The sequence below is a fragment of the Oncorhynchus nerka genome, linkage group LG25, assembly GCF_034236695.1.
Source record: "Oncorhynchus nerka isolate Pitt River linkage group LG25, Oner_Uvic_2.0, whole genome shotgun sequence".
NCBI lineage: Eukaryota > Metazoa > Chordata > Actinopteri > Salmoniformes > Salmonidae > Oncorhynchus > Oncorhynchus nerka.
In genome coordinates, this window is record NC_088420.1 from 55,817,628 (window position 1) to 55,830,177 (window position 12,550).

Sequence of the window (12,550 nt, forward strand, 5' to 3'; positions counted from 1 at the left end):
AGTTTACCTGGCTACAAGTGTGCCAACGACACATTACTCCTCCACGTGCGTCAAAGAGAAGGCCGGGGACATGTGATAGTTGTCTTATGTCCTCCGTCACTTTACCAAAAGCCTTGCGTATTACCATAAATGACCAGACAATGTTTTGCAAAACGGTTTATGAGAAGCACATTTATTTATTGAATATTCACGTGTATCATATTTTGTTTGTTGATCACCTGGAAAGAGAAACATGTTGCCTGTTATAGAGTTGATAGGCACTATTGCCGTCTTTTTTTTAGTACAAATGCAATGTTTATTAATTGGTCATCTTCTTGGTTCAAGTCTTCCGATATTAGTGACACGTGCTGAGAAAGTGTCAACAGGAAGACATGTATGTCCAGGACAAGTGGCACTAATGAAGAAAGTCATGGAAGGAGGGAAGAGAAACAGAGTGTCAGGGTAAATGTCCGTAGAGAAATAAGGGGAGAGTTTAGACTTATATGCTTGTGAGTAAATGAAACTCCTTTCCTCTAGACAGTCATTTAACTTCAGGGGAGACTTATGTCTTTATTGTACCAATATGGATAGCTCAGTCTCTAAAAACGAGAGAGGGTTTCAATTATAACTGCAAAACCCATGAGTATAAAGTAAGTCTTGAGGCGAGTATGCGTGACACTTCAATTTCAACCATAGACGACAAACGGTTCATATCGAAAGATAATTTGAGGAATGGTTGGAGTATCCCAATGCGTTCCCCTTATACTTCATGACAGGCCATTGAAATGATTTAGTGGTTGATATATTTTAATGAACTCAGAGCCATCCGAGTGGAAGGTGATATTTTTAATTGTTAATATTAAACAAAAGGAGAGATCTATTTCAGAGGGAGACATTTGAGCTGTAAATGAGTCCAATGAACAAGCCCGTTCTTTTCCAAAAACGATTTGTCAGACTGTTCTCATGTGAAACAATCTCTTGACAATGACTTCCCCAAGAAATGCAAGATGCATGAAGATACTCTATTTTCATTATAAACTGTGAGTAATCTCAGTAAAACTGCACGAGATAATGATGCTTGAAGATTCACAACTTAATTTATGAATGTGACATAACGTTTTCTATTTGAGTTAACCAAGAAAACTAAAAGCAATTTTAAAGTCTAAAGTCTGGATTTTCTGCTTGTTAGAGCTCAATCACATATACTGTTGCTGTTTGAAACCCTATACTTTAACAGTCATTTCACACATAATTGGCTTCCAAGCACCGTGATGTGTTGTGAATGAAGAACCAGACTGAAGGACAGTCAAAGTATTACTGCAAACGTTCCATAAAGAAAGAAAAAAAACTATCATTTATTCTCATGTCATTTTTCAATGATCACAATTATACCACACGTTTACCTGGCTACAAGTGTGCCAACTACATATTACTTGAAATAAGACCATTGACATTGACTTGAAACAAATACAGGAGTTGGTTTCAAAGTTCACATTCACAATATTTAAACTGAAAATGAGCTGTTTGAAACAAGTATGTATTCTACTGTACACAGAACCAGACTGAAAAGTATGCAGTTATACATACGCAAAACCTGATTTCACAATTGGAAAATGTACTGCCAAGTTATGAGTCCTGCTCACTGGCAATCATCCAATCCATAACTAGTAAGTACAAGCATACAGAGTGTGTGTGGGCTCTGAAATGAGCCGGCGTTGTTAAAAACATGAAGTGAAGCCTGAGCTTCAAGTTTGAACCATTTTGAGCTGCAACAGAGAACCATAGACAGCTCATAACGAATTTCTTTCCACAACAAAGTTACATGAATCTAATTGGCAACTGTTTAAGGCTTTGTTGAGAAACATTAACATTGTACAATACCTACTGTGTGGAAAATAAAGGATTATGTAAACATAAATATGCAAAATCTTATGAAAGAGGGTTTACTAGTATTACATTGGAAGAACTCCTGATGCACTGCAGAGTAATTGTTGGCTGCAACATATCACAGCTAGTCTTCATAGCCTCTTGGAATAAAATAATCCTTTGCAATTAAAATGATTGCAAAGGAAATTGCAAATGGTCCTTTGTTTTGGAATGGGGATACATTCTTGCCTTTAAAAGCTTAGATGATCCATACTGTAAACGGTATAGGTCAGGTTGTCCAGTCCTTAGCTAATGTATCTATCTGTCTATCTCAACATTGGTTCCCTTAGAATACGCAGGTAGAAGCTGTATGCATTCAGTCCAAGTTATCGTTATCAAATGTCAACTTAACCATCTTGTTTTAAAGGAATGTATATCATTATATTTGGTAAATCAGTGGTTGTAGTTGAAGTCGTATGTGCTCGTGTGGAATTGGCCGAAAGTTCTGAATGTATCTGTGACATTTGTAGAAAGTCCTGAACAATAAATCTAATGGCTGGTTCATCAAATCTAGACCGGCAAGAAGTAGGATTAAAATACATTTCCATACTGTACATTCAATTCAACATGTCTCCCCCTGAGGGAGGCCAAGTCTCCTGATCTGCGTGGGTTGGAATCACTGCATAACAGAACAGAAATATGAAAATAATTTAACATTTTCACAGGATGAACTAAGAAAACGATCAACTAAGAAAGATAATTGCACAGTAATCTCATACAAAAGTGCTTCTGGATCTGGAAGAGGGTGACATCATGAAAAACATGAAAAAAATATAAACAAAATTGACATTGGTTCAAATTCTTTACAAAATGCTATTTTTTTCGGGTAACAAAGTTGTGAAAATATTCCTATCGTCCTCATAAAAATGCCACATTGAACGAGGCAAGTATATTATACCACATGGGGTACTGTAGCTAGATCAGTATTTCTCAACCTCTGGTCTAAGGGCCAGGAACAGTCCCTGGGATGTTGCCGACCGGTTCCTAAGATGTTTAATAACTGAAACTAATTTTTTAGTCAGTTCTCATGTTAGTCCCTATTAATATAAGCTGCCTTCCAAGAAGGTAAGAACCATAGCTTGCTGGCCCCTGGTATGAATAAGGTTGAGAAACACTGCTGTAGATTGTGTTTGTTGTATATTATACAGTGGTGACCGACAGGAAGGCGTTATGTACTTTGGCCCTGGGGTCATCAGGGGCCTTGGCCCCGTGAGTCATCAGTTCCTGAATGGTCATCCAGTTGTCCAGGATCTTCTTGTTGCGCTTCTTCATCATCTTCCTGTGGCTCAGTTCGATGATGCTGACCTCCTTGCGTCCTTCGCTGCTGCTCTGAGGACTCTCCCTCAGGCTTTCCAGCCTGCTCCGCTGCATGAACTCTCGTCTCCTCCGCTGTTCTTTAGCCCTGACCAGATGCTGCTTCCTCTCCTCTTTACTCCAGTACCGCCCCATCTTCATCTCGGACATAGCGTCGTCGTCCGTGGTCATCCCGCCGCTGCGCTCCTCCTTGATCTTGAGGGCGCGTTCCCGCAGGATCTTGTCCCTGATGGGTCTCTTTGTGATGTAGCGTGTGCCATCGGAACGGATCTTGACCTTCCACTCCATCTTGGGCTCGCTGGCGGGGATCAACTGGGGCTCCTTGACCACGCTGAGCAGGCTGAGTTGGCTCTGAGCGTACTCCACGGCCGAGCGCTGCTGGATCAGCTGCATGTAGCTCTGGTAGTGTGCCGGTATGTTGGTGTTGGGCTGCCTATGCTGGGAGCTACGGGACGGGGAGAGGTAAGGGATCTGGGAAGCCCTGGGAGGATGCTGAGGCTTCACCTTCCCGTTCCCGCTCCTTTCATCGTCTGCCGGGGCAGTCTGGTCCGACTCGTAGCGGTTGGGGCTGTGGTCGGGGCTACTGTCCTTGCCTGGGATGGGGGTTCGGTGGAGCGACCGTTGTGTTGGGCTGGGGCTAGGACTGGGGCTGGCTGTGGCATGAAGGCTTGCCAGGCTGCTGCGGAGGTTCCTCTGGTTGGTGATGGTGACCATCCTCCTCTGGAGGGAGTGCTCGGGGGATCGGTCCATGGCCAGCGGCGTGCTGCGTGAGCTCTCTGCCGTGTTGTAGGCGCTCGAGCTGTCCTTGTCTGACTTCTCCGGTTTCTCTTGGCGCTTGTTGATGTCAGCCAGCTTGCCCCTGCTGGGCGAGTCCCTGCTGCCTCGGAGGAAGCTTTGGTCCTTGGGCACGGGGTGGCTGGTTATGGTTGACACCTGCTGCACCTGGTCTCTCTGGGTCTCCCCCGGTCCCTTGCGGAGCTTGTGGGCCTGCATGATGTTCTGGCACTCAAGCTCAATGCTGCAGAGCTCCTCGTTGAGCATGCGGAGCTCATGCTGCACGCCGCCAGCCGGCTCTCCCAGACTACATTCGATGGTGCTGTGTCTGCTGTAGAACAAGTCGTACTCCCCGCTGTTACGGATCTGACACTTCAGCTCCAGGAGCTGCTGGAAGCGGTCACCCTCCTCCACCTCCTCTTCCTCCTCTTCTTCGTCCAGACGATGATGCCCAGTGTCCTGTCTATCCCTCAGGCACTGGGACAGTCGTCTCTGGATGTGGGTTAGAAGGGCATTGTGGTCAGACATCCCCAGCTCACTGTCCTTGTCCTGAGTTAGGGAGGAACAGGTGGCAGTGATGTCATCCTCTTGTGTTCCTCTGGGCTGAAAGAAAATATATAAAGTTTTTCAGTAAAAAAAAGCTAAAAGACTGTCTACAGCAGGGCTATTCAACTCTTACCCTATGGCCTACGAGGTCCGAAGCCTGCTGGTTTTCTGTTCTACCTGATAATTAATTGCACACACCTGGTGTGCCAGGTCTAAATTGGTCCTTGATTAGATTTAAAAAAGCAGTGAAACTGACTTCGAGGTCCAGAGTTGACTGCAGGAAAACTATCTGTCAACAGTGTGATCAAATTAACATACTACTGTATCTGTAAACAACTATTTGTAAAAAAAACAACAACTTGAAGTGCATAGGTCTCTTGTGTACAACTTTGTGGAAACTGGGAATTTTAGAACAAAGGAAATTATATTCATAACTATTTGAAATTTCTGAAATTTCTAAAGACTGAAATAGTTTTGAAAAAGTCAGTGCTTTGGGTTCTCCACTGGGATTCCCTCCATTCTTGTGGAGTTCTGTACCACTACTCTGCTATGCTGGGAATTGTCGTTTCTTCCCCATGCTTTGCAGTCTTTTGAACTTCCCTATCTACCCATTTACATATTTGCTAATCTAAAATAAAAATGAAGATTTTAAATTGTGGTCCCCAATCTTTGGGATTCAAAATGCTCCTCACCCTCTTCCATATTAATAAAGCTTTCAAGCTATATTATTAGATATTGCCATCAGATTTGAAAGAACCTCAATACACAGTTTGGTATAATCTCATCCGCTCCACCTAACGTTACTGATTATTTCAAGCTACAGCCTTTCTCTTAAAACCAGTAATGACTGTCATTCAGTCAAGTCTTTACATAGTCATGTAGTAGCATTATGCCTTAAGTATACACTCTGAGATTGTTGGTTTCCATGGTCTACTCTTTGGTTTGACCCTAGGGTTGTGGGACCGTACTTGTTCCTCAGGTAAAAGCTCTGTATACAAAATGAGATAATAAACACTTTGGTCTGTCCCTGTGGGTCTCACCTGCTCCTGTTCTTCCTGTAGTGCCTCCAGCTCCATCTCTTCTCTCTGCTGCTCCTCCAACATCTCCATCTTCAACTGCTCCAGGAACTCACTGTGTTCATCATCCAACCACGCCTCCTCTAGCTAGAGATAGAAAGGGAGAGATGGGAGGGGGGGGGGAGCAAGGGAGAGTGAAATAAAGATGGAGAGAAAAGAGAGAGAAGGATTAAAACCAGAATATGAGAAGCCCTGGCTTACACCAACTGGCCAGTCGAGATCCACAATAAGACACACGTCATGGAGTTTTTGTGTTGCAATTGCTGAAAGCATTATAAAACTGTTGATAGATCATTAACAATGTCCCCATCAGCCTCCCGGGTGGCGCAGTGGTTAAGGGCGCTGTACTGCAGCGCCAGCTGTGCCATCAGAGACTCTGGGTTCGTGCCCAGGCTCTGTCGTAACCGGCCGCGACCGGGAGGTCTGTGGGGCGACGCACAATTGGCCTAGCGTTGTCCGGGTTAGGGAGGGCTTGGTCGGTAGGGATGTCTCATCGCGCACCAGCGACTTCTGTGGCGGGACGGGAGCAGTGCGCGCTAACCAAGGTTGCCAGGTACACGGTGTTTCCTCCGGCACATTGGTGCGGCTGGCTTCCGGGTTGGATGTGCGCTGTGTTAAGAAGCAGTGCGGCTGGTTGGGTTGTGTATCGGAGGACGCATGACTTTCAACCTTCCTCTCTCCCGAGCCCGTACGGGAGTTGTAGCGATGAGACAAGATAGTAGCTACTACAACAATTGGATACCACGAAATTGGGGAGAAAAAGGGGTAAAAAAATAATAATAATAAAAAAAAATTAAAAACAATGTCCTCATCAAATCCCTGCCTGACCACACATATAGATGAAGTCAATATATTTCAATGAACAGAGGATCTTGACCTCTGATCTGGTTCCTCAATGTCATTCATCAGCACTTTGTCTGCTTGACCCAAACCAAATGGGAACCATATCACAGCCAAGACTTTAGATGTATTATGAGAGGCGTATTTAATTACCAAAAGGGGAAGGTAGAGAGTCCATTATGGCTCATTGCTCATCTGTCGTACTCAGTGGCTCATACTCATAAGGGCTGTTATGGTGACCGAATTATCGCCACACCGGCAGTCACGGTAACTAGGCTTTTCCAGAACTGCGCTCTGATGCCGCTGATGGTCATTAGTAGCCTATCAAACTTGCTAACGGCCAGTCGCTAATGGCCTGATACTCAGTGCTCCATTGTCCCTCTAATCATTCTGACATCCCCAGGTGGTGAAGGTAGGCAACATTACCTCCTCCACACTGATCCTCAACATGAAGGCCCCACAAGGGTGTGTCCTCAGTCCCCTCCTGTACTCTCTGTATACCTCACACAGTTCCAACTCCATCATCAAGTTCTCTGATGACACGATAGTGGTAGGCGTGATTACCAACAACAACGAGATGGCTTACAAAGAGGAGGTAGGCACTGGAGACGGTAAAAACACGTTCAAGTTCCTCGGCGTACACATCTCCAAGGAGCTGAAATGGGCAAACGACACAGACAACATGGTGAAGAAGTAACGACAGCGACTCTTCAACCTCAGGAGGCTGAAGAAATTAGGCCTGTCTCTGAGGACCTCACAGTGCTCTACAGGAGCACCATCGAGAACACACTGTCAGGCTGAACCAAAGCCTGGTGCGGCAACTCTACCACCGCTGACCGCAAGGCTCTACAGAGGGTGGTACGCTCGGCCGAACCCACCATTGGGAGCATACTGCCTGCCCTCCAGGATACATACAGCACCAGGTGTCGCAGGAAGGCCAAGAAGATCATCAAGGACCTCAACCCCATTTTGTTACTTTACAGCCTTATTCTAAAATGGATTCAATTGCTATTTCCCCTCATCAATCTACACACAATATCCCATAATGTCAAAGCAAAAACAGATTTTTTTAAATTTTGGAACTGGTTTTCATCAAGGATCTTTCTGTTCTTTGCTCCATTCATCTTTCATCTTTTCTGGAATTTTCCAAGTTGTTTAAAGTCACAGTAAACTTAGTGTATGTAAACTTCTGACCCACTGGAATTGTGATACGGTGAATCACAATTCCAGTGGGTCAGAAGTTTACATACACTAAGTTGACTGCGCCTTTAAACAGCTTGGAAAATTCCAGAAAATGATGTCATGGCTTTAGAAGCTTCTGATAGGCTAATTGACATTATTTGAATCAATTGGAGGTGTACCTGTGGATGTATTTCAAGTCCTACCTTCAAACTCAGTGCCTCTTTGCTTGCCATTATGGGAAAATCAAAAGAAATCAGCCAAGACCTCAGAAAAAAATTGTAGACCTCCACAAGTCTGGTTCATCCTTGGGAGCAATTTCCAAAAGCCTGAAGGTACCACGTTCATCAGTACAAACAATAGTAGGCAAGTATAAACACCATGGGACCACGCAGCCATCATACCGCTCAGGAAGGAGATGCATTCTGTCTCCTAGAGATGAACGTACTTTGGTGTGAAAAGTGCAAATCAATCCCAGAACAGCAAAGGACCTTGGGAAGATGCTAGAGGAAACAGGTACAAAAGTATATATAGCCACAGTAAAAAGAGTCCTTTATCGACATAACCTGAAAGGCTGCTCAGCAAGGAAGAAGCCACTGCTCCAAAACTGCCATAAAAAAGCCAGAATATGGTTTGCAACTGCACATGGGGAAAAATATTGTACTTTTTGGAGAAATGTCCTCTGGTCTGATGAAACAAAAATATAACTGTTTGGCCATAATGACCATCGTTATGTTTGGAGGAAAAAGGGGGATGCTTGCAAGCTGAAGAACACCATCCCAACCGTGAGGCACGGGGGTAGCAGCATCATGTTGTGGGGGTGCTTTGTTGCAGGAGGGACTGGTGCACTTCACAAAATAGATGGCATCATGAGGTATGAAAATGATGGGGATATATTGAAGCAACATCTCAAGACATCAGTCAGGAAGTTAAAGCTTGGTCGCAAATTGGTCTTTCAAATGGACAATGACACCAAGCATACTTCCAAAGTTGAGGCAAAATGGCTTAAGGACAACAAAGTCATAGTATTAGAGTGGCCATCACAAAGCCCTGACCTCAAGCCTACAGAAAATGTGTGGGCAGAACTGAAAAAATGTGTGCGAGCAAGGAGGCCTCCAAACCTGACTCAGTTACACCAGCTCTGTCAGGAGGAATGGGCCAAAATTCACCCAACTTATTATGGGAAGCTTGTGGAAGGCTACCCGAAATGTTTGACCCAAGTTAAACAATTTAAAAGCAATGGTACCAAATACTAATTGAGCATATGTAAACTTCTGACCCACTGGGAATGTGATGAAAGAAATAAAAGCTGAAATAAATCATTCGCTCTACTTATATTCTGACATTTCACATTCTTAAAATTAAGTGGTGATCCTAACTGACCCAAGACAGGGAGTTTTTACTCGGATTAAATGTCAGCAATTGTGAAAAACAGAGTTTAAATGTATTTGGCTAAGGTGTATGTAATCTTCTGACTTCAACTGCATATATACAGTGGGGCAAAAATGTATTTAGTCAGCCAACAATTGTGCAAGTTCTCCCACCTAAAAATATGAGAGAGGCCTGTAATTTTCATCATAGGTACTTCAACTATGACAGTCAAATTGAGAAAAGAAAATCCAGAAAATCACATTGTAGGAAAAATATTTTGAACTGTCATCCAATTTGGAATTCCAACTCGGGAACTCGTGTCTGTTTCTAGAGCTCCAAAAGTCGATCACTGACGTCACGATTTGACCTTGTATTTTTCAGACATCCCATTTGTCTTGAAATCACCATAAAACTCATCATACCCTTCGCCAGCTCATATCTGTGTGAAGCTGGATTCAGTGATTTTTTTCTGCATTAAAACCAAATATTGATCCTGGTACGATGTGACCGCAGAGATGAGGTGCGCATGCCCGACCACGCCCCCTGACTTTGAGAAGCTCTGACGCGACACACATCAAGCGCACCCATCTCATTAGTGTTGGTTAGAGAAGATACATTGTGTTAGACTAATTTGCAATGACTGCCATAGGCCCAAATGAAAAGATAAACATTGGCTGTTAATTACATCCTCATTTTTTTTCACATGGTTTGGGTTTTCAGATATCAAAATGAGCTTGTGGGACAAAAAAGTTTGGGAACCCCTGTAATACAGCCTGGTACCAGTGCGGGTGTAGGCCTAGATAAGCATATTGTTTGTGCAACGGTATCTTAAATGAGAGAGAAATAGGTGAAACATGAATATTTTTACTAGCTGGCTAGATACACGAGGTAAGAAAACAACATTAGATGTAACATCTAATTAGGGTCCCCTGGAAACATTGACCAACACTTTGGTTCCTACCCTGTCAATATTTTCCTCCCTGGCTTTTTCATTCATTGTCATAAACATTCAAGGTGCTGCCCACTATATTACAACTATAGAATTAGAATAGTCCCGTGTAGCTCAGTTGGTAGAGCATTGCACTTGCAATGCCAGGGTTGTGGATTTGACTGCCACAGGGGGACCAGTATGAAAAAAAAGTATGTATATATTCACTACTATAAGTCGCTCTGGATAAGAGTGTCTGCTAAATTACTCAAATGTAAATAATAATTATATTTCCATGATTGCAACAGTTCACCAATGAACTAGACCTCAATGTTTTGCCCATATCATGCAGCCCTGCGTGGCACAGTGTGGAAATGATGACACAATTCCTGTAACTACAGAAATGAAATGATGAAAATCATTTTTGTTTGAAGTTCGATTGAACAGTGTAAAACAGTCAGAATGTAGAAAGCCCTGTTGAAATCACTTATTTATGTGTTGCCACCCTAGGGTCATGAACTACTCATAGAGCATACATACTGTATAACTTTTATTAATCACAAACATAAAATACCATCAAATATCACTACACTGTATTTAAAAATATATATATATATCGTGATATGATATTTCGGCCATATTGCCAAGCACTAGTCGGATGGGTTTATCACTTGTGAATGATGCCCAGCATGTGCCGTCTACGGCAAAAAACCAGCGGTTTGCATTGTTTTGCGATTTTGTCAAATCATATTCACAAGCATCATGTAGCCGAGCCCATAGGCCTATATGTTTTGATAAGGTTTGTAGCACAACTAAAGTGGCCAAATCACTCTAAACTTAACATATAGGCTTAGGATCCCTGGAACAGGGTTGGAGAGCCCATAGCCTGTAGAGCCTAGAGACAGATGTGTTCTTACAAGCCCAGTCAATTGCGCAATCGCATTGGAGAAAACAGGGATTTGACTGGCCACTACAGTATTTTAAAAGAGGATCACAGCTTTTTTGTGCTTAAATTTAAAAATAATTAAGCACATTAATCTACTTTAAAACTGGTGTAGCCTACCTGGCACAGGAAGCGCTTTCATCCATTCGCTATTTGAGGGCAGGCTACCAATAACATGTATTTTTTAAAATAAAAAATGATTACACACATACAGTATATTAGTAGGCTACATGTAAAGCCCAAATGAAATTGAGAATAGTCTGATGGGTGAGAATATTATCAAGTGCTTGTCAAATTGTGAATGACCGACTGATGAAGCATGTGCGGCCTGCATAAGAAACAGAGCAGAGCGCATGCCTTTCATGCTACTTTTTTTCAAATCGTCATTTGAGTCACATCATGCTGCCTTAGAATGCATTAGAAATCAAATCAAATCAAATAACGGATTTATTGTGACGGTGTGGGCTATATTAAATAGATTTATACGGACTTTTTAAAATGTAGACGTTTCAAGGTCTGCATCAGTGGCTTGTGGGCTGTGCGTGGAAGCCCAGAGATGCCGAACAAGTTTATGTTAATTAACGGTCAATTACTGTGAGACCTGGAGATATTTGGTTGACAGTTACCAGCTGACAAAAAACTTCACGACCGCCACAGCCCTACGCACGCACGTGCACGCACACGCACCGTTCGCCATGGCCTTGGGCCTGAACTCACTGCATATTAGCATGCCATTAGTTTTTATGGCCTACTGTTGGAAGTCAATTACAGTGGCCGGCAACTATATAAAAAAAATGCACATGATGTGCGGTGCTGTTTATACAGGGACGTGTAATGTTTCATCTAAGAAACGTAAGTGGTATTATGTGCAGCCTTAGGGCTGTGTTTTGGGTGTCACGTATGTTAACTCGGGATGTCATGAATAAAAAGACCTCTTAATGACTGGTGTATTGATCCTACGGACCTACAGTAGGGACCTGTGCTTAGCGTTAAAGGAATAGTTTACAATACATCTCTCCAGATTAGTAAACTATTAGGACTGGAGTAAAAAAAAAATAACCTGAAAACAATTCCTTCAACTTCATCAGTGGTGGTAAGCTCACCTGTAACTCGGGCCTGGCGACCAGCAGTACGATGTTCCTTGTGTCTTCACTGGAGAGCACAGCTACAGCCTCCTCTCTGTCCTGCACATCCTGACCATTGATCTGTGGAAACAACACACACTGTTATTCATACACAAACACACTGGAGAGACACTGCCGCAGAGAGAGAGAGAGAGCAGTTGCAACCTGAAGTGGAGGCAGGAGTCACAATATACAGTATATCACACACTGTCCTGTTATAACTCACACACGCACATACACGCGCTAGAACACACACACACACAAAGGGAAGGGCCACTTTCCTTTTTTTTCCTTCTTTATCTCAGTCTAACACTGTAGAAAGAGCCCAGCTGGCAGACAGCTAAAGGCCCTGTCTCTCCTCCTTCCAGGGGATCTATGAAGTCCAGTCAGTGTCCAGTCAGTATTTCATAGCAGGCCAGGCTGGCTGGATTGATCGTGAATGGGACAGTGGTCTATGGACCGATCGTCTGCACTAGAAATGCTCTGCTCCTGAAAGCATCCAGCATCTGGAAGCGACACACATTCATACATACAGACGCCCCACACAATT

The 12,550-nt window shown here is 43.3% G+C and overlaps 1 protein-coding gene across 1 annotated transcript in view; it reads right to left on the reverse strand.

Moving 5' to 3' along the window:
* Positions 1-1,310: 1,310 nt before the first annotated feature.
* Positions 1,311-12,550, reverse strand: part of LOC115109691 (PDZ domain-containing RING finger protein 4-like) — a 63,844-nt gene continuing 52,604 nt past the window's right edge. The window contains 3 exon segments of the mRNA XM_029634914.2: positions 1,311-4,596; positions 5,580-5,702; positions 11,980-12,081. Of these exon segments, the coding sequence (XP_029490774.2) occupies positions 3,046-4,596; positions 5,580-5,702; positions 11,980-12,081 (1,776 nt within the window). The 3' untranslated portion in view covers positions 1,311-3,045.